The sequence below is a fragment of the Salmo trutta genome, chromosome 1 (assembly GCF_901001165.1).
Source record: "Salmo trutta chromosome 1, fSalTru1.1, whole genome shotgun sequence".
NCBI lineage: Eukaryota > Metazoa > Chordata > Actinopteri > Salmoniformes > Salmonidae > Salmo > Salmo trutta.
This window is the reverse complement of record NC_042957.1, coordinates 23,239,194-23,262,045: the sequence shown is the minus strand read 5'-3', so window position 1 is coordinate 23,262,045 and position 22,852 is coordinate 23,239,194. Positions and strand designations below refer to the sequence as shown.

Here is a 22,852-nt window from a genome sequence, read left to right as displayed (position 1 = left end):
ATTTTACATCTAGCTAAGATGTTTGGTGCAGTATTTTAAGTGAAGAAATTTGCATGAAAAGTAGTCGTCTCTCGTTGAATGACAAACACTTCATTGAAGAATCCCTACTTTTGACCAATCACTGACAAAGGCGAGTAGACTTCGGCTAGTGAACTTAAACTTGTCTCAAGAAAAAAAATGTGTGTGAACAGCTGGAAAAAAAACCTGCCAAACACCAAAACGAACAAAAACGTCACAAAATCTTGTCATAATAAATGCGTGAACCGACGCGCCACATTTCGACTAGGAAGCATGCGAGAACCTTAAGGCAGCAAATAGAGAGAGAGGAAAATACACCAGCCACAGCTTTTCACACCTCCGCCACACTCAGGACAAACCAGATTCCAACCACATCAAACCGGCTGGCATAAACCATGACATACACCATCTCAAATCGTCAGCTCCCCATTCTGGTAAAGGGGTGGGCGTTGAAGCTTGGTCTAGGTTCCCACCAGTGTGGGTGGGGTTTGGCGGAGACTGGAGGTGGAGGGAGGCTACTCGAAGGCCCAGACCTCCACACTGTGGATGATGAAGTCCTTCTGGGGGGAGAGGGGCTGGTTGTGGAAGGTGGCACAGCTGGAGGTGGTGCCGTGGTACAGGTCAGCGTCCACCCACAGCCCTATCTGACCTCTAGGGAGAGAGACAGGGAAAAACTAACTCATAACGACATGGCAACTACAAGTTGACTTCAACAGAGAGCAGGTCACACAAAGATGCTTACATGGCTTTTTGTCAAGCAAAGCGTGACAGCGAAGGTACAACGCTGCGTACAGAAATATGAGGCAGAGATGGGCTACATCGTCATGGTTCAGAAGAGGGTGAGTAAAGAGGGAAACGTAAAGGGAGGTGGAGGGTGAGCAGTAGCTACATAGTGTGCATAAAATAACACATGCGCAGAACATGATCCGGATCCTTAGCGTTCAGAAAGAGGTTTCCGTAGGGGCGGGGGCAAAAACTTCATAGCCACAGCCTATAATTTAATAGGCTAGCTATTTCAGGTGATACACAGACATCAAAACATCTGTCAAGCCATTTCATAACCTGATCACCAGCTTTTGTGTATATAAGCTGTCATTTGTTGTCATTCTTATAAGGCCCAGTGCAGTCAAAAACGAGATTCTGTGTTTTGTATATACACTGAACAAAAATAAACACAACAATTCCAAAGATTTTACTGAATTACAATTCATATAAGGAAATCAGTCAATTGAAATAAATTGATTAGGCCCTAATCGCTGGATTGCACATGACTGGGAAAACATACGTATCTGTTAGTCACATGCATTTTCTTGTTTTTAAAGGTAGGGGCGTGGATCAGAAAACCAGTCAGTATCTGGTTTTGCCCCATTTGCCTCATGCAGCATCTCCTTCACATAGAGTTGATCAGGCTATTGATTGTGGCCTGTGGAATGTTGTCCCACTCCTCTTCCATGGCTGTGTGAAGTTGCTGGATATTGGCGGGAACTGGAACGCGCTGTTGTATACGTCAAAACGTGATGGCAGCGGATGAACGGCATGACAATGGGCCTGAGGATCTCGTCATGGTATCTCTGTGCATTTAAATTGCAATTGTGTTCGTTTACCGTAGCTTACGCCTGCACATACCGTAACCCCACCGCTACCATGGGTCACTGCAAACCGCTTGCCCACATGACGCCAAACATGTGGTCTGCAGGCCGGTTGAACGTACTGCCAAATTCTCGAAAACAACGGAGGTGGCTTATGGTAATGAAATGAACATTGAATTATCTGCCAACAGTCTGGTGGACATTCCTGCAGTCAGCATGCCAGTTGCACGCTTCCTCACATTGCTCAATCACATATATTCAAATACACTCACCCTCCTCCTCCCATCTGAAGAGAATCTATGTTGCCTTTAACAAAGTAGGAGTTCTCCCCAGTCCAGCGATACATCTGAGCAAAGGAAAAGCAACACATTGGAAGTCAGGGAGAAAAGCAATGGCATCCAGCTCATATAAAGCATTAAACTTGAACATAGGTTTAAGGATAACACACAGAGTATAAATATGACTACGTCTGACCTTGATCTCAGGGCAGAAGCTGAAGAGGAAGGTCTCTCCCGTGCCATAGCAGTGCTCACTTACTCTGAAGGGATGGGTAGAGTATCCCCCAAACAACTAATGGGGGGGGGGGGGGAGAGAATTAAAAAAAAACTCAAGAGTCCAATACAAATTGGGCACCATTGTCAGTGTGTGTGTACCTGGTTGTCCATGTCTTTGATAACCAGTAGCACAGGGCTGTCCACATCCAATAGGCTCCTGTACAGGGTCTTTAGGCTGGTCCCGTGTTCTGCCGTGCTGTAAGCCAGTCTCCATGGATACCCCTGCACCCGCGCCGGCAGCCGACACACAAGCTGTGGGGAGAGAGAAAAACAGATTCTGGGAAGTGTGTGTCGATGTGCATTTCTGCATAGGTTGTGTAGGTGAAGTCACATGTTTGTTTTCTTGATTGAAAGTGTTTTGTGAATCATGGCGTGTGTGTACCTTCTCTATGTGTGTGTCCTGTAGCAGAGTGCTAGGGTCACTGAGCATGGGCAGTAGATCCCCCGAAGGCTCCTCCCCTTCGTAACTGTCAGAAGTCTGCCTGCGCGTCGCCTCGTTGATGGTGATGATCTACGAACACAACCATGTACTGTTAGATACCTTAACAGTACAGTCAAAACATACTTAACCGATAAAACTCATAGTCCAAACATTGAACACAGCTTGTTCCACACACACAAAATACTTGACCACAATGTTAACATAACATCACAGTCAAAATACACTCATGCGAGGGGTCATGCCGTGTGAACTCACCTCCCAGCTGTGAGGGGTCCCGGGGTCACTGAAGAAGTTATCGATCATGTTGAGCTCATCCTTCTCCACGACCACGAAGCCCTGCTCCCTGGCCACCTTCCCGTACACGTCAGGAGACCATTGGACAAAAAACGCATATAGGTGGTCCACCCTGAAACACATCTCACTTTTATGTTTCAGAACATTTATTGAAAGTTTATAAAATTGTGAACACACACCAGTTGTCATCGAGGCTCTGGCTGTGGTCTCATTGGTTGACCTCTCACCTCTCCTGGGGTACAGCAAACCAGTACTCCGACTGCTTTCCTCTCGTGTGAGCGGGGCTGGATGACCGGCTAATGACAAAGGACTTCCTCATAGGCTTGCCCACCTTGAGACAAAGGAACATGGGAGGGGTCTTACTCTTCTCCTCCGTTGACAGAAGCGTGTCTGCAGAGAGAATTTTGAACAATTTGAAACAATGCAATACAAGAAACCACACAAAATGCTTGAAGTGTTTGTGAACACTCACTTTGGATGGGCGCCTGCATCCGCTCCAGCAGCCATGACTTCACCTCCGCTTTGTTGCTCCTCTTCCGCTCCTCTTCCTCACTCAGCCCCTCCTCTACCATTGGTCCGTTCTGCAGCTCGCCTGCAGGGCTGGGTTCCCAAGAAATACATTTTCCCGGAGCCTCAGCGGTCTCACTGAAGCTCAGCTTCCTGTTTTGGTCCATTGCTGATTCTGATTGTTCGCTAATGCTAGCATTGTTCACTAGTTGCCCTGTAGAGTTGTCGTCTTGGCCTTGGCCTGTGGCTAGGCTAGCAGGCGTCTCCTTCAAGAGTTCACCGTCTTTCTCAGTCTTTGATGAGACGGGCAGTGATTCTGTCATGTCCTCAATGGATCTGTTCTGTACCAGTCCCAAAACCTCCCCTCTCTGCGAGGTCAGTGGGACTGAGTCAGAAGGGGACTGGTCCTGGGACTTTGCCCGTTTAGGGGTATTAGAACCTGGAGGCTCTCCTTGCTGGTCTGGGCTTGTAGCAGTGGCAGGTGGTCTGGATTCGCTCTTCGGTTCCTCAGCATTCCCGTTCAAGGGAAGCTCCAGCTCTGTGAAACCCTCGTCTGATGGAGACTTGTCTGCTGGATCACACTCGGCTCTCGCTATGACTGGGATATAAGAAAACATGCTGTTTTATTAAAATGACCACATGGATCAAAATATTGCTCAATTATTCTTATGCACGAATTAATTTGTTTTTTAACTTGACGTGTATAATGATTCATTTTGATTTGCCATGATTCATCCTGATCCAATGCAAGTCATTGTGTGTTATCTCCCAGTCATACCAGTCTCTGACAGGGCAGAGTTGATGTCGTCCAGGACGATGGGTCGTTTGGGGTCCAGCGCCTCGTAACGGCTAAAGGGGTTGAGGTCGCGCTCCGAGGGCAGCTCCTCCCACTCCCCGGGCCTGTACAGAGGACACAGATCCTGGGGTGGGTCTCTGTAGAGTGTCAGGGGGCACACCACAAAGCAGGATGGGAGAATAAAAATAATTAAATAAACAAAAGAAATGGAAATCATAAATGAACAGAAAGAAAATGCAACTGAAAAACAGAACTAAAATAAAAAGGGATTTCAAAAGGCAAAATAATAATACTACAAATAATAGTAACCGAGACAATGAACCAGTTCAAAATAAAATATGATTATTCAAAAACTAAAAGACAAAAACTAATCCGAGTCGTCTGCCCCTAAAATCTGGTACCGGAAATCAGTTCAACTTTCCACCTCAGAGAGGGAGGAGAAAGAACAAGTGAGAGAGAGGAGTGCAGAAAGGTAGAAATAACAAGAAGAAGAAGTGTGACGCTTGAAGAGTCAGTAAAAAAAGCAGGGTTAAGATAAGATCAAGAAAGAGCAAAAAGGGCTAGTTTAGATAGGGAGTGAAAGATGGACAGAGTGTGAAAGAGCTTCTCAAGATGGCAGGGTGGGTTCTTACAACGGCAACACGTCCTTGAGCTTCATGCGGGAGATGTCGTTGTAGAGGGCCACAGACACCACCTCCTCCATGGGGCAGAGCAGGCCGTACTCCTCACAGCCGTGCTCGATCACCAGGGGGTCCGACTTGTGAGGGTCAAACATGATGTTGTTGGGCGTCACGATCATCACCCCTCCCACCACACCCTGGGAGACAAAATACATCAGTTTGAGTCTGCTGTGGTGGTCTTTAATGCAAAATGGCCTACGGTTTGGCCACTTACCATTCCATCAGTGAAGTACTTGCAGCTCATCTTAATGAACTTAGCCGTGGCGGGGCTCTCGTCCTCGGACAGGGGTGACAGCACCCGTCGTAATGGTCTTACTGACCCGCCGCTGGATTCTCCATCCTGAAACATATCGCCAGGCAGCAGGGACAAGCACAGAACCAGGATCAAAGATAACCCATACTAAAGTAATCTTAAAAAGGAGAACTGACTTACCTGTAACACCTTCTCTGATAGGCCACTGGGGAAGGCGGGGTCAGAAGAACCCACAGACTGAGAGTCAGCACCCGATTGGCCCACGTCAGGAACAAACAGCTTCTGCAAGGGTGAAATACAGGCATGTTAGCCAGGATTTACAGCATGAAGTGGTGTATAATGTGCTGAAACATCACCTGTCCAGGATAGATACTGCGACAGAAGAGACGGTTGAGCTGCACCAGTTTATTCGGGGTGATGTTAAACTTCAGAGCAATGCTGCTTAGAGATTCCTGGAGTCCCACCTGTGACATGAAGTTAAATCCTTGGTTATTTTTGATTACCAAAAGTATCAATCTACCCAAAGCAAAATGGAGCATGAGACTAAATCTGCAGAAATCTTGCAAAGCATACAACTGGGGTGTCTTCATTAAGCCGATTTTGTCGCAAAACGTTTTGCAATGAAATTGAGTTTCTATTGGACAAATTCAGGTAGGTCCCTCTGTTCTGTTCGCTCAGTTTGCTTCCATTTGGTTCTTAAAAATGGAAAATGGTTTCCATTGCTAGACGTAATGAATACACCCCTGTATTTTCTGAAGAAAATGTTTGAGGTTTATTGTCCACATTGCTTTCCTAAGCAATGTCTTTGAAGTCAGAACCCCATGGGTTTATGGGAGTTGTAGTGTGAGAGAGTGGAGTTAGTGAGGCATCACCGAGGCAGCCGGTACTAACAGTATACTCCACTGTCCCGGGGGGCCTCTTCTGTCGCTTGGCCTGGCTGCTCCTGTTGCTGCTGCCATCTGAAAGACAGCCACAGGTCACTGACACAGTATAGAGAGATGACCGCCTTAGAGCAGCTCAATCAGAAACAAAAGCATGTATGCACAAACACAATAGTGCTTTAAAATTGAGCTATATTGGAATCGCTCACTAATTGCCTGAGCCAGTTTATTAAAAACATCCTCCCACTATGTCCTCTACTCCAGCTCCTACAGAAACAGTGGAGGGATGACTCAGCATTGTACAGCTGTGAGGAGTCTAGCCGTGGGTCACTGTACATTCAGAGATCACCTTTGGTACAGAGCTGTCACTTATTCACTACTGCATAATGACTGGTAGCTTTATCAGATCAAGAAATAGTCATAAGATATGTTTGTTTTCTTTCTGTGTCCTGTTGTAGCTCTGAGTGAATGCAGTATAGGACTGAACAGACTCATTGGTCAGTAACTGCATACCTAGGATTATGGGGATATCTGTTCTGATTGAATTACATTGCTGTTTGTAAAGCCAATATGCAACAACCTCTAAATTAAAAGGCTGCACACGGTAAAAGGCCTTAGCTTGAATCCTTTATAACCAGGCCTGGAGAGGACAGACAGACACAGCAATAACACAGAGCTCTGTCTGTCCTTCAGTGAGTTGTCGGTCAGGGTTATGTGGGTTCTTTTGTCTAGATGCCCACACTGGGCTGGAGAGAAAAATTACCGGGTTTAATTAAATTACTGACAGCAGTTTACACAGCTGGCCTGGTACTGACAGTACTGTGGCTAGTAGATTAACACGGGGTTAATGAAAGGTCTCTAAGCTTTACAGACTACAGACCTCAACACTCATCTGGGACAAGAAAAAAAAAATTGTTCTGACAAAAATAGATTTACAGTAAATAGTCCGAAAAACTATATCAAACAATTACTCCGATCAGAATTGGATCAACATTGGCGTAATATTAAAATCTATTTTTCATGTACACAAATGAAAAAGGCCTTCATGTCAAAGTGTAGGTGATATGCATATTGGCTACAGCCTCATGTCCAAACCGATGACATGAGGAAGGTGAAGTAAATGTAGTCAAACTTTAATGAGACTTTTAATTACATAAATACAGTGCATTTGGAAAGTATTCAGACCCCTTCACTTTTTCACATTTTGTTACGTTACAGCCTTATTTAAAATTGACTACACCCCCCCCCCACACACACACAAAAACAGCTAATTTATTCAACTAAAAAATAACTGAAATATCATATTTACATATGCATTCAGACCCTTTACTTAGTGCTTTGTTGAACCACCTTTGGCAGCGATTAGCCTCGAGTCTTCTTGGGTTTGACGCTGCAAGCGTGGCACACCTGTATTGGGGAGTTTCTACCATTCTTCTCTGCAGATCGACTCAAGCTCTGTCAGGTTGGATGGGAAGCGTCGCTGCAAAGCCATTTTCAGGTCTCTCCAGAAATGTTCGATTGGGTTGAAGTCCGGGCCACTCAAGGTGCCTTTTGGCAAACTCCAAGCGGGCTGTCATGTACCTTTTACTTTAGAGTGGCTTCCGTCTGGCCACTTTACCATAAAGGCCTGATTGGTGGAGTGCTGCAGAGATGGGAGAATCTTCCAGAAGGACAACCATCTCCACAGAGGAACCCTGGAGCTCTGTCAGAGTGACCTTAGGGTTCTTGGTCACCACCCTGACCAAGGCCCTTCTCCCCCGAGTGCTCAGTTTGGCCGGGCGGCCAGCTCTAGGAAGTCTTCCAAACTTCTTCCATTTAAGAATGATGAAGGTCCCGAAGAACAGTGGCCTCCCATGCTGCAGAAATGTTTTGGTACCCTTCCCCAGATCTGTGCCACGACAGAATGCTGTCTCGGAGCTCTACAGACAATTCCTTCGACCTCATGGCTTAGTTATTGCTTTGACAATCTCTGTCAACTGTGGGACCTTATATAGACAGGTGTGTGCCTTTCCAAATCATGTCCAATTAATTGAATTTACAACAGGTGGACTCCAATCAAGTTGTAGAAACAACAAGGATGATCAATGGAAACAGGATGCACTTGAGCTCAATTTCAAGTCCCGTAGCAAAGAGATTGAATACTTATGTAAATATGTTTTATTTTTAAGAAAATATGCAAACATTTTCAAAACCTGTTTTCACTTTGTCATTATGGTGTGTGTGTGTATATATTGATGAAGACATGTTTTTATTTAATCCATTTTAGAATAAGGCTGTAACGTAACAAAAAGGGTGGAAAAAGTGAAGGGGTCTGAATACTTTCCCAATGCACTGTATAGGCTAAACTCCAGTAACGTTTGACAAATAAAATGAAGGATAATTAACATTCATGTCTAAAGGTTTGATTCTGTCAACATACGAGACACTGGCTTGTTCAGATCAAATGGTCACAAGACCGGAGAGGACAGTGCCTGTTGCGCACCGCACATCACCCACCTTGAATCTGAGCAGAGATGGTCAGCAGTTACAAAATTGTTTAACCACAAACAAAATGTTTAAAACCTGAATGTTTTCATTTTATGAAGCATGTCTTACATTTTTCAAAGTAGCCTAGCCAAAATACAACCATAGAAGTGTTGAGGGAATTATTTTATAAACCCTTCATATACCATTGAATCCAGCATTATACTCATTCTTTTAGTTTTCAAATCAACTTTGTCGTCTAGCAGCCAAAGACACAATCCTAGTCATATTAGTATCCCATGCTAGTTGATGCATCTTCAGATCTCCCCCCTTTCTTACATTTCTAAAGGATATTTTCATCTCTTTCATGTGAAACCGCTTGCGCAAGTGGTGCGCTTCTGAGAACAGCGTTAAACCGCTAATTGCATTTTGGAACATTTGCATGTAGCCTACAGCCATGTGCGCATTACTGAGTTTAAAATATGAAGGAATAAACCTGTATCAACATTTTAAGCTAAACGGTCTGATCGGTTGCATCAGCCTCACTGCTTATAAAATACATACAGTTGAGGTCGGAAGTTTACATACACCTTAGCCAAATATATTTCAACTCAGTTTTTCACAATTCCTGACATTTAATCCTAGTAAAAATTCCCACCATTTTATTTTAAGAAAGTGAAATGTCAGAATAATAGTAGAGAAAATGATTTCAGCTTTTATTTCTTTTATCACATTCCTAGTGGGTCAGAAGTTTACATACACTCAATTAGTATTTGGTAGCATTGCCTTTAAATAGTTTAACTTGGATCAAACGTTTAACGTAGCCTTCCACAAGCTTCCCACAATAAGTTGGGTGAATTTTGGCCCATTCCTCCTGATAGAGCTGGTGTAACTGAGTCAGGTTTGTAGGCCTCCTTGCTCGCACACGCTTTCTCTGTTCTGCCCACAAAATGTTCTATAGGATTGAGTTCAGGGCTTTGTGATGGCCACTCCAATACCTTGACTTCGTTGTCCTTAAGCCGTTTTGCCACAACTTTGGAAGAAGGCTTGGGGTCATTGTCCATTTGGAAGACCCATTTGCGACCAAGCTTTAACTTCCAGAATGATGTCTTGATGTTGCTTCAATATATCCACATAATCTTCCATCCTCATGATGCCATCTATTTTGTGAAGTGCACCAGTCCCTCCTGCAGCAAAGCACCCCCACAAGATCATGCTGCCACCCCGTGCTTCACGGTTGGGATGGTGTACTTCGGTTTTGGAGCAGTGGCTTCTTCCTTGCTGAGCGGCCTTTCAGGTTGTGTGGATACAGGACTCGTTTTACTGTGAATATACCCGTTTCGTACCCGTTTCCTCCAGCATCTTCACAAGGTCCTTTGCAATGATTTGCACCGCTCCAATATCCAATTATAGGGCGTGGCGCGAAATACAAACTCCTCGAAAATCCGAAAACTACAATTTCAAACATATGACTATTTTACACCATTTTAAAGACAAGACTCTCCTTTATCTAACCACACTGTCTGATTTCAAAAAGGCTTTACAAAGAAAGCAAAACATTAGATTATGTCAGGAGAGTACCCAGCCAGAAATAATCAGACACCCATTTTTCAAGCTAGCATATAACGTCACAAAAAACAAAACCACAGCTAAATGCAGCACTAACCTTTGATGATCTTCATCAGATGACAACCCTAGGACATTATGTTATACAATATATGCATGTTTTGTTCAATCAAGTTAATATTTATATCAAAAAACAGCTTTTTACATTAGCATGTGACGTTCAAAACTAGCATTCCCACCGAACACTTGCGGTGAATTTACTAAATTACTCACGATAAACGTTCACAAAAAACATAAATTATTTTAAGAATTATAGATACAGAACTCCTTTATGCAATTGCGGTGTCCGATTTTAAAATAGCTTTTCGGTGAAAGCACATTTTGCAATATTCTGAGTAGATAGCCCGGCCATCACAGGCTAGCTATTTTGACACCCACCAAGTTTGGTACTCACCAAACTCAGATTTACTATAAGAAAAATTGGATTACCTTTGCTGTTCTTCGTCAGAATGCACTCCCAGGACTTCTACTTCAACAACAAATGTTGGTTTGGTTCCAAATAATCCATAGTTATATCCAAATAGCGACGTTTTGTTCGTGCGTTCAAGACACAATCCGAAGGGTAACGAAGGGTGACGCACAGACGCGTATCGTGACAAACAAATTCAAAATATTCCATTACCGTACTTCGAAGCATGTCAAACGCTGTTTAAAATCAATTTTTATGCGATTTTTCTCGTAAAATAGCGATAATATTCCGACCGGAAGTCGTTGTTTTCGTTCAAAGACTGAAAATGCAAAATGGACTCTTCACGTGCACGCGCGCACTCGTCTCATTGTTCTCAGATCGACCACTATCCAAATGCGCTACTGTTTTTCAGCCAGAGACTGCAGAGTCATCATTCAACGTTCTGGCGCCTTCTGAGAGCCTAAGAAAGTGTCACGTTACAGCAGAGATCCTCTGTTTTGGATAGAGATGACAAAGAAGGCCAAGAAATGGTCAGACAGGGTACTTCCTGTACAGAATCTTCTCAGGTTTTGGCCTGCCATTTGAGTTCTGTTATACTCACAGACACCATTCAAACAGTTTTAGAAACTTTGGAGTGTTTTCTATCCAAAGCTACTAATTATATGCATATTCTAGTTTCTGGGCAGGAGTAATAACCAGATTAAATCGGGTACTTTTTTTATCCGGCCGTGAAAATACTGCCCCCTATCCATAACAAGTTAAGAAGCTAAATTACATTTCATCTTTTCACAAATAGTTTCATATTTCAACATTTAAATTGCACAATTCCATGTGAATCTGATAATTATAATGTGTAGACTTTCCAAGATACAGTTTATGTAATCCTTTCATTAGTAATAGTGTCTCAGATGACAACTGATCTGGCATTATATTCTATAAATACCAACGCATATTTTCAGCTGGTTGGATTACCGAAATATGGTTCCTTTCCCCACCCTTTTGATGTTATAAGACTCTCTCTATGTTAACAAAGGACTTTCCAAGAGTCACTCTGTAGAGTAGGGAGAGAGAAAAGGGGAAAGGTATTTATGGGGGTCATAAACTTCCCCCCCATCAGGCCAACTTCATGACAAAGTTTTACCTGAGCCTCCAGGCAGGTTAGGTTTTATCCTCTCCAGGGGTTCAGAAAAAGCAGGGTCTGGGCAGGAGATGACGGGCATCTTTGCGGACGAATCCAACCGGTTCTGCTCAGCCACTGACTTCCCTGATTGGCTCTGCTTGAGCTGTCTCCGTCTCTTCAGCCTGAGGTTATGGAGAAGAGGTCAATCTGTTTACTCAGGCTTATAAACATTTGATTTCATTTGCTTGCTCACTTTCTCTCCCTACCTTCCTCCACACCGTCCTCTCTCTGCTCCCCTTTTCCCTGATGAATCATTGATAGGTCAGGCAATGACGTCATGGCGTCTCCCACCCCCGCCTAGGTTCATTAACAGGGGAAGCTACAGTCACCCAGTGTACACAGGGATAGTGCTAGGCCTATGGGACCGACAAACAGGTTGTAAACAAGGCCCAGGCAGTGTAGGCCCAGTATAGAAAGAGAGAGAGGAGATATGTTGACTTCCCTTCAAGGAAAACCAATGCTGTACAGACAAAGGATGTGTGAAAATGAAGAAGCTGAGAGAGAGAGCATCTCTAATGGAGGAGCACTGGGCAGTGGATCAATACGTTTGGAGACATGAGACTAACGGATACAGCGCTGGTCTTTTATAGCTTCTCTGCAATTACGGATACTGCAGAGCAACCGACATCTAGTAAACGTTTCAGGATTTCACCAGCACATGCCACACTGACATTCTGTTTCACACAGGGACATATCACAAGCGGAATATATAGATTTCATTTGGCGCTCTACTATTTTGTCTCACTCTTGCTTTTTTGCTATCCTGGTTACAGCGAAAATGCTTGGCCTGCCTGTGTACCCCCACTCAAGCACAGCCACAGATAACGCAAAACAAACAACTCTTCCAAAAACAACAGCAACAGGACAGACAGAGCCAGGTTCCCATGCTTCCATAATTACTACTAGATTCCTCATGCTTCAGCTACTTACAGGGATTAAATTTTTTTTTTTTTAAATACACTTTATAAAGAATAGTAATAATGTTAAATCAACCGGGACCGGCTTTTGGGGCATCCTGTGACTGTCCAAGTCCTGGAGGCCATATGACAAAATTTGGTTAACCTGTTGAGGACAGACGTTCCGCTAGCGGAACCCCTAGCCAACAGCCAATGGTATCGCACGGCGCAAAATACAAAACCAACTAAAATACCACAATTCAATTTTTTCAAACAATCAACTATTTTACACCATTTTAAAGATATGACTCTCGTTAATCTAACCACATGTCCGATTTCAAAAAGGCTTTACAGCGAAAGCAAAACATTAGATTATGTCAGGAGAGTACATAGCCACAAATAATCACAGACATTTTCCAAGCAAGCATATATGTCACATAAACCCAAACCACAGCTAAATGCAGCACTAACCTTTGAAGATCTTCATCAGACGACAATCCTAGGACATTATGTTATACAATACATGTATGTTTTTTCAATCAAGTTCATATTTATATCAAAAAACAGCATTTTACATTAGCATGTGATGTTCAGAACTAGCATACCCACCGAAAACTTCCGGTGAATTTACTAAATTACTCATGAGTAAACGTTGACAAAATGCATAATTATTTTAAGAATTATAGATACAGAACTCATTTATGCAATCGCTATGTCAGATTTTAAAATAGCTTTTCGGCGAAAGCACATTTTGCAATATTCTGAGTACATAGCTCGGCCATCAAAGACTAGTTAATTTGACACGCACCAAGTTTGGGGCAACCTAAACTCAGAATTACTATTAGAAAAATTGGATTACCTTTGCTGTTCTTCGTCAAAATGCACTCCCAGGACTTCTACTTCAACAACAAATGCTGTTTTGGTTCCAAATAATCCATAGTTATATCCAAATACCTCCGTTTTGTTCGTGCGTTCAGGTCACTATCCGAAGGGTAACGCGCGAGTGCATTTCGTGACAAAACATTTCAAAATATTCCATTACCGTACTTAGAAGCATGTCAAACGCTGTTTAAAATCTATTTTTATGCTATTTTTCTCGTAAAATAGTGATAATATTCCAACCGGGTAACGTTGTGTTCATTCAAAGAGAGAAAGAAAAACATGGCGAGTTCTCGTGACCGAGCATCTCCAGTCTCACTGTCCCCAGGCTGACCACTTACAACCTCTGCTCCTATACTTTGCCCAGAGACAGCAGACACCCCATTCCACTTTCTGGCGGCTTTAGAGAGCCAATGGAAGCCTTAGAAAGTGTCACGTTACAGCACAGATGCTGTAATTTCGATAGAGATGTAACAGAAGGACAACAAATGGTCAGACAGGGCACTTCCTGCATGGAATCTTCCCAGGTTTTGGCCTGCCATACGAGTTCTGTTATACTCAGACACCATTCAAACCGTTTTAGAAACTTGAGTGTTTTCTATCCAAATCTACTAATTATATCCATATCCTAGTTTCTGGGCAGGAGTAGTAACCAGCTTAAAATCGGGTACGTTTTTTTATCTGGCCGTGAAAACACTGCCCCTTATCCCAAAGATGATAACAGGCAGCCATTTCACAGTGTCTCTTACGTTCGCAAGCACTCCGCAATCCTGAATGGCCTTTGCACCCTGCTCAGTGGACAGGAAGAGAGGGAGAGCAGGAGATGCTAGCTGAGGTGGTGTGGTCAAAAGGAATAAGAGGTCAAAAGAAACAAGAGGTCCTTCCTCCATGTTCCCGCTCCTCGGGCTATACGGTCTCTCCATTCAATACTGAGGTTATTAGCCTAGCTCTAGCCTGAAAGGTATGGGATGCATCTCCGAGACACAGCAGAGGGATGTAACGAGTGCACCTATCAACGTGTTGTCAGCCTGCACTTGAGACTATGTACGTAGTCTGCGTGTGTATGCATGTACAGTTGAAGTCAGAAGTATACATACACGTTAGGAAAATACATTTAAACCCAGTTTCACAATTCCTGACATTTAATCTGAGTAAAAATTCCGTCTTAGGTCAGTTAGGATCACCACTTCATTTTAAGAATGTGAAATGTCAGAATAATAGTAGCGAGAATAATTTATTTCAGCTGTTATTTCTTTCATCACATTCCCAGTGGGTCAAAAGTTTACGTACACTCAATTAGTATTTGGAAGCATTGTCTTTAAATTGTTTAACTTGGGTCAAACATTTCAGGTAGCCTTCCACAAGCTTCCCACAATACGTTGGGTGAATTTTGGCCCATTCCTCCTGACAGAGCTGGTGTAACTGAGTCAGGTTTGTAGGCCTCCTTGCTCGCACACGCTTTCTCAGTTCTGCCCACAAATTTTCTATAGATTGGGGTCAGGGCTTTGTGATGGCCACTCCAATACCTTGACTTTGTTGTCCTTAAGCCATTTTGCCACAACTTTGGAAGTACGCTTGGGGTCATTGTCCATTTGGAAGACCCATTTGCGACCAAGCTTTAACTTCCTGACTGATGTCTTGAGATGTTGCTTCAATATATCCACAATGTTCCTTGCCATCTATTTAGTGAAGTGCACCAGTCCCTCCTGCAGCAAAGCACACCGACAGCATGATGCTGCCACCCCCGTGCTTCACAGTTTGGATGGTGTTCTTCGGCTTGCAAGCCTCCCCCTTTTTCCTCCAAACATAACGATGGTCATTATGGCCTAACAGTTGTGTTTTTGTTTCATCAGACCAGAGGACATTTCTCTGAAAAGTACAATCTTCGTCCCCATGTGCAGTTGCAAACCGTAGTCTGGCTTTTTTTAATGGCGGTTTTAGAGCAGTGGCTTCTTCCTTGCTGAGCGGCCTTTCAGGTTTGTCGATATAGGACTCGTTTTACTGTGGATATAGATACTTTTGTACCTGTTTCCTCCAGCATCTTCACAAGGTCCTTTTGCTGTTGTTCTGGGATTGATTTGCACTTATCACACCAAAGTACGTTCATCTCTAGGAGACAGAACGCGTCTACTTCCTAAGCGGTATAATGGCTGCGTGGTCCCATGGTGTATATACTTGCGTACTATTGTTTGTACAGATGAACGTGGTACCTTCAGGCGTTTGGAAATTGCTCCCAAGGATGAATCAGACTTGGAGGTCTAAAATTTTTTTTCCTGAGGTCTTGGCTGATTTCTTTTGATTTTCCCATGATGTCAAGCAAAGAGGCACTGAGTTTGAAGGTAGGCTTTGAAATACATCCACAGGTACACCTCCAATTGACCCAAATGATGTCAATTAGCCTATCAGAAGCTTCTAAAGCAATTACATCATTTTCTGGAATTTTCCAAGCTGTTTAAAGGCACAGTCAACTTCTGACCCATTGGAATTGTGATACAGTGAATTATAACTGAAATTATCTGTCTGTAAACAATTGTTGGAAAAATTACTTGTGTCATGCACAAAGTAGATGTCCTAACCGACTTGCCAAAACTATAGTTTGTTAACAAGAAATTTGTGGAGGGGTTGAAAAACGAGTTAATGACTCCAACCTAAGTGTATGTAAACCTCCGACTTCAACTGTGTGTATGGGGGCTACTCCAAGCCAACCATCAGTGTCATATTTCACCATGATGCCGAAATCCAATTTGAATGTGCACAGCATCCCAGTCCGCTAGTCTGTGTGTGAGCGTTGACAGATGACTCCACCGCATCAGTGCAAGTATCAGGTGTACCCAGGATAATGAGGGCCAGATGGCTACAGAGCACTACTCGGTGTTCACAACATCTGTCAGAGTACGCAGACAGAGAACATGTAGACAATGCACAAGATGGCACGTGCTTCTAGATCTCACCCCGCTAGCATCCATAAGGAGAGGTCAATACAGGTGCATCAAAGTTGAGACCGAAAAACAGCTTTTATCTCAAGGCCATCAGACTGTTAAATAGCCATCACTAGCCGGTCTCAACTCAGTACCCTGCACTGAACTTGGTCACTGGCACTAGCCGGCTACCACCCGGTTACTCAACCCTGCACCTTAAAGGCTGCTGCCCTATGTACATAGACATGTGATCACTGGTCACTTTAAATGTTTACATAGTGTTTTACTAATTTCATATGTACATAGAGATTTGTAGTCAATGCCATCCTATTCCACTGTTGCTGTCTGTCTGTGTGTGTGTGTTTGTGTGTGTGTATATATATATATATATATATATACACACACACACACATACATACATACATACAGTACCAGTCAAAGGTTTGGACACACATACTCATTCAAGGGTTTTTATTTTTACTATTTTCTACATTGTAGAATAATAGTGAAGACATCAAAATTATGAAATAACACATATGGAATCATGTAGTAACCAAAACAGTGTTAAACAAATCAAAACATATTTTATATTTGAGATTCTTCAAAGTAGCCACCCTTTGCCTTGATAACAGCTTAGCACACTCTTGGAATTCGCTCAACCAGATTCATGAGGTAGTCACCTGGAATGCATTTCAATTAACATGTGTGCCTTGTTAAAAGTTAATTTGTGGAATTTCTTTCCTTCTTAATGCATTTGAGCCAATCAGTTGTGTTGTGACAAGGTAGAGGTGGAATACAGAAAATAGCCCTATTTGGTAAAATACCAAGTTCATATTATGCGAAGAACAGCTCAAATGGCCTCCCGGGTGGCGTAGTGCTCTAAGGCACTGCATCACAGTGCTAGCTGTGCCACCAGAGATTATGGGTTCGAGCCCAGGCTCTGCTGCAGCCGGCCGCAACCGGGAGACTCATGGGGCGACGCACAATTAGCCCAGCGTCGTCCGGGTTAGGGAGGGTCTGGCCGGCAGGGATATCCTTGTCTCATCGCGCACTAGCGACTCCTGTGGCGGGCCGGGCGCAGTGCACGGTGACCAGGTCACTAGGTGTACCGTGTTTCCTCCGACACATTGGTGCGGCTGGCTTCCGGGGTGGATGTGCGTTGTGTCAAAAAGCAGTGCGGCTAGGTTGTGTTTCAGAGGACGCATGGCTCTCGACCTTCGCCTCTCCTGAGTCCGTTCGGGAGTTGCAGCAATGAGACAAGACAGTAACTACTACCAATTGGATACCACGAAATTGGGGAGAAAAAGGGGTGTAAAAAAAATTATATAATAATATTATTATTATTTTAATTTTTTTTAAGAACAGCTCAAATAAGCAAATTCAATTATTTTACTTTTAGATGTGTGTACTGTTATGAATTGCTCGATATAACTGCACAGTTGGAGCTAGGAACACAAACATTTCTCTACACCCGCAATAACATCTGCTAAATGTGTTTGCGACTATTAAAAATGTAATTGAACACAACGTGATAAACAATGGCATAATGGGAGGTCAATCAGTGCTGCCACGCTGTGCACACAGTGAAGGAAAACATAGTTGTCGCGTCCTGGTAACACAGGCCGTCTGGAAAAACATAACGCTAAAAGACTTCGGCCTAAACACAGAAACAACTTTCACTTACCTGGCAAAGTAGCCAGGCTTCCTCTCCCTCTTCTCCATCAGTGCAGTGGTCTACAGCTTCATGCACCCCAACACATACACACTGAGCAGAACGTGAAGACTATCCCTTCTCTGCTCCTTTCCTCTTCGCACTGCACTCTTCCTTATCCTGAGGGAGGAGAGAAATGAACGAAGGGAATTAGCTGAGTAACTGCGTTGGCTGCAGCGGTGTACCAAATAGCAAGCCAACGGCTCCACCAGACTTAGAACAAGCTGAGTGATAGCTAATGCCACAGGTCCATCAGCTTAAGTGTAGAGTGCTGAAAGCATATCAAATGAGCATTTGGCAAATGAGCGCATGTGCCAATTGAATCTCTGATTACATAGGCCTACATATCCAAATACTTATCAAGTATGGAGTTCAGCGTACAAACACAAGTACATAAGGGTTTAAGAATGTAAATTTTTTGAAGCATCGCCTGAGTAGTGACTTGAAGGAGTCAGAGGTTTATATCAAAAACGGGTCTGCGTTCTATTCCATGGAGAAGTTGAGGTATGGGACGGCAGGTAGCCTAGTGGTTAGAGCGTTGGACTAGTAACCGAAAGGTTGCAAAATCGAATCCCCGAGCTGACAAGGTAAAAATCTGTCATTCTGCTCCTGAAAAAAGGCAGTTAACCCACTGTTCCTAGGCCGTCATTGAAAATAAGAATTTGTTCTTAACTGACTTGCCTAGTTAAATAAAGGTAAAAATAAATGAACTTGACTAGGGTGAATCACTGCAACAGCTCACAATTACAACCTTGGCAAATGGCTTGTAGTAACTCTGAGCAACGGCATTACTAAAACGGGCATCTCTGAATTAGTCTGGTTACCGGTCTCTGTAGCCAACAATCCACTCCTTATGTCAAAGGTAAGGAGTGGCAGGTAACGTTAACAGAATAGCAACTGAGAAAATTAGGTTGAGGGGTTGATGGAAAATGGCATCCCTTGAGAGGGCAAGAACAAGATGCACGTCACTAGAAATGCAGTATTATCATAAGGAGACATATACTTGGATTACAGAGGAGGAATGGAGGGGAAAGAAAGACAGGAGGTCAGAGAGAAGGAGGAAGAGCTTGAGTCGGTAAAAAAAAAAAAATGGCAGAAAAAAAGGGAGATTGTTTATTAAAGAAGAAATGGCTGAAAGTGTAAGCAGAGTGAGCTGTACAACGGCTCAAAGACAGGAGGAAAAATTGAAGTGAGTGAGGGCGAAGTATCAGAGGTGGTAGGTGTAGTGAAGTTCTCGGAGCCCAAGGCTTGCACCGAGCATTGGTCACAAGCATTTCACTACACTCGCATTAACATCTGCTAACCATGTGTATGTGACTAATACAATTTGATTTGAGATAAAGATGAGTCTGTGACAATAGGAGTGAAGTGAAGCCTCACACAGGAAGCGACGCAGGTCCTAATCCAGGCACTTGTCATCTCCCGTCTGGATTACTGCAACTCGCTGTTGGCTGGGCTCCCTGCCTGTGCCATTAAACCCCTACAACTCATCCAGAACGCCGCAGCCCGTCTGGTGTTCAACCTTCCCAAGTTCTCTCACGTCACCCCGCTCCTCCGCTCTCTCCACTGGCTTCCAGTTGAAGCTCGCATCCGCTACAAGACCATGGTGCTTGCCTACGGAGCTGTGAGGGGAACGGCACCTCCATACCTTCAGGCTCTGATCAGGCCCTACACCCAAACAAGGGCACTGCGTTCATCCACCTCTGGCCTGCTGGCCCCCCTACCTCTGAGGAAGCACGGTTCCCGCTCAGCCCAGTCCAAACTGTTCGCTGCTCTGGCACCCCAATGGTGGAACAAGCTCCCTCACGACACCAGGACAGCGGAGTCAATCACCACCTTCCGGAGACACCTGAAACCCCACCTCTTTAAGGAATACCTGGGATAGGATAAAGTAATCCTTCTAACCCCCCCCCCCTTAAAAGATTTAGATGCACTATTGTAAAGTGGTTGTTCCACTGGATATCATAAGGTGAATGCACCAATTTGTAAGTCGCTCTGGATAAGAGCGTCTGCTAAATGACTTAAATGTAAATGTAAGTGGACCCTTGCCTTTTGGCTGATCCATTTGAGGTTTCGGGGTGGGTGAAAACAGAGTTGGGTGCTGTGGAATCAGTGAAAGTAACCAGAAGTTGTCTTGTGATAATTGTTTGTTTCTGCTGGTCAGAGGGAGTAGGTTCTCTGTGTTAAAACAAATGGGGACAAGAGATGTCAATTGTTTTGCTCTCAAGAAAAAAGGAGTGATTACTGGGGTAGAGGTAAATGTGAAAGTTGACCAACTGAAGGGGAAGATTCCCGGTGTTTGATGCTCGTCATTTGGTGCGACACAGACAGAGTGGCGTGAGTGGAGAAACAGAAGAGTCATTGTCTGTTCTTTTGAGTTTTGATGTTGAGTCTTTGCCTGACAAAAGTCATGTTTTGATTGCAAAGCTGTCATCAAGGCAAAGGGTGGCTACTTTGAAGAATCTCAAATATATTTTGATTTGTTTAACACTTGTTTGGTTACTACATGATTCCATGTGTTATTTCATAGTTTGATGTCTTCACTATTATTCTACAATGTAGAAAATAGTAAAAAATTTAGAAAAACCCTGGAATGAGTAGGAGTGTCCAAACTTTGACTGGTACTGTATATGTTATTCCATACAAGCTTTTGTGCAGAATACATTTCGTTGTTACAGGTGTCAAGCTCATGGGCATGTGGCAGCAGTGTGTAGGAGGGAGGTTCCTAGATGTGAGAAGTTTGCAGAAGGGCATGAGACAAAGGAATGTGTAGCATTGGGGAAAGTAGTGGTATGTGTTAATTGTAGGCGTGCCCATGGCATCCCGTACGAGAGAGGCAGGTTGGGGTTTCCAGGGTTAGAGTAGTGCAGAAGTTGTCATATGCTACAGTAAGAATGGATTTTATGTGTGTATAGCAGTGGTTATCAACTGTACTGCAGGGATGGAACTTAGGTCGCAGAAAATTGAGGTTGTGGTGGCAACTGCAGCGAGGTATTTGGGTGTAGGAGACTTGACTTCAAAAGAGTTATAGGGTGTGTTGAGTGGGGGTGTCTGTCCTTTCAGGCTGTTGGACTGAGGTAGGACTAGATCGATTGAAATAGTGGAGTAGGGTAGTAGAGTTTTTAAGTGTAGGGTTAGGTGATGGGGTATTTGTTGATTTACTTTTTTTGGGGGGGGGGGGGGGGGGGGGGGGGCAAAGTATAAGGGAGTTGTACTCCAGTCTAGTGGGTGGCGGTAATGCAACATTTATTGGATACCAACTGCCGTTAAACCTCATCGAAGAAGAACAGATTAGATTAACAGAGAAGGCAAACAGGGAATCTCTGAAAACCTTAAACTTTTTTTTATGTTATTTAACTAGGCAAGTCAGTTAAGAACAAATTATTATTTACAATGACGGCCTACACCGGACAAAACTAGTTAACGTTCGGGACTTTACAAGAACTGCATATCGATGTCTAACAGGTGCAGCAGAAATTAAACAGACAACATTGAGACTTTCGATATCGGTAGACAAAAGAGATCTAACGTTAGAGACAAAAATTACACAGCATTACGACCAAAAAATATGAGCTAGCAAATTTAGCTCTAATCTACCTTTCAATTAACCGTTATCTAGCTTGTTGAGTTTATAATGAGCTAGTTATGTTGTTAGTCAAGATAGTTCATACAGTCTAAAGCTAGCTAGTTAACGTTACCCACCTTTCTGCATCCTGCTTTTCTTTCTTAACGTGTTCCTGGCAGTGGTGCAGCAAAACCGATTTCCCGATGACTATGGATGCAACCGGAGTCTGTTGTCTGCATGAACGTATGCTACCTGCAAAAAACTGGAGGGGACAAGGTCCACACAAGACAACACTGACAGCTGATGTCATTACAGCCAGAGTTTGTTTATCGTGACAAAGGCGGATAAAAAAACATGTTTTTATGGATGTAGTAGCGTGGTTGACAATGTTTACGTTTTTTTACCGTTAGTTACGACTTGCAAATAGTGTACATGCATGCATAAAACCATTAAAATATATTATCCAAGCTAGTTAAGTGCAACCAGGCATTTTCATAATTCTAAATAACGCAAATACGACCAGTCCTGACATATGTTCTATAACAAAGGAAACGCACGTCCTCAAAAGAAGGGAGGCAGGTGGGACCATTCTAGCCAGTAAGAGGGCAGATACGTGTGTTAAACTGGCACAACTCCGACAGTCGCTTTTTTGTCCTTCTCCATATTTACCGAAATGCCACGTGCGTCCACTTATGTCAGCGCATTAGTAACAACCAAACCATAACTTATACCAAATAAGGCTCACGTAGAAAATTTGCAATTACATTTTTGGTTGACCAAATTCGGCACTCTAAATTGACCTCCAAACACAAATTCCTCACCTCGTGGTCTTATCTTCGTGGACAGGTTTTTTTTTCGTTAGGGGGTATAAAACCTCTCCCTTTACCTACTCCTCTCTTCGATGAGGTTTAACGGCGGTTGGCATCCAATAAATGTTGTATTATCGCCACCTACTAGACTGGAGTATACCTCCCTTATACTTTGCATATTTTTTTGATCAACAAAAAAACAGCAATTACCCAATCATCTAACACTACACTCAAATTATAATAAATATCATACTCCACTATTTTAATCTATTTAGGCCTACAGCCTGAAAGGATGGGACACCACTACTTTTTTACATGTATTTATTTTTTATTTATTGAATATTCTAAAAACATACAATTTACTTGCAGTGAAGCCGCTCAA

General features: G+C 43.3%; 1 protein-coding gene across 4 annotated transcripts; it reads right to left on the bottom strand.

The window, feature by feature from the left end:
• Window positions 1–22,603, bottom strand: ncoa7b (nuclear receptor coactivator 7b). Of its 4 annotated transcripts, none has more exons than XM_029749173.1 (18): window positions 22,483–22,603; window positions 21,799–21,923; window positions 18,070–18,216; window positions 11,654–11,814; window positions 6,025–6,092; window positions 5,490–5,597; window positions 5,314–5,415; window positions 5,095–5,220; window positions 4,833–5,017; window positions 4,183–4,337; window positions 3,370–4,002; window positions 3,125–3,287; window positions 2,859–3,009; window positions 2,544–2,672; window positions 2,261–2,413; window positions 2,082–2,177; window positions 1,880–1,953; window positions 1–669 (listed from the first exon to the last, which is right to left on the bottom strand). In XM_029749173.1, the coding sequence occupies exons 3-18, from the start codon at window positions 18,105–18,107 to the stop codon at window positions 534–536; spliced, it is 2,478 nt and encodes an 825-aa protein (XP_029605033.1). In that variant the 5' UTR covers window positions 18,108–18,216; window positions 21,799–21,923; window positions 22,483–22,603; the 3' UTR covers window positions 1–533. The 4 variants fall into 4 exon arrangements, with proteins under 4 accessions (XP_029605033.1, XP_029605048.1, XP_029605042.1 ...); XM_029749188.1 differs by lacking the exon at window positions 22,483–22,603 and adding an exon at window positions 22,219–22,284; XM_029749182.1 differs by lacking the exon at window positions 22,483–22,603 and adding an exon at window positions 22,066–22,206.
• Window positions 22,604–22,852: the final 249 nt, after the last annotated feature.

Coding starts and splice junctions, on each gene's coding strand:
- ncoa7b (XM_029749173.1), bottom strand. CDS start 18,107: ATGGAGAAGAGGGAGAGGAAGCCTGGCTACTTTGCCAG. Junction 5,416..5,489: donor GCAGTATCTATCCTGGACAG/GTGATGTTTCAG, acceptor TCACCCTTGCAG/AAGCTGTTTGTTCCTGACGT. Junction 5,221..5,313: donor TATCAGAGAAGGTGTTACAG/GTAAGTCAGTTC, acceptor GATATGTTTCAG/GATGGAGAATCCAGCGGCGG.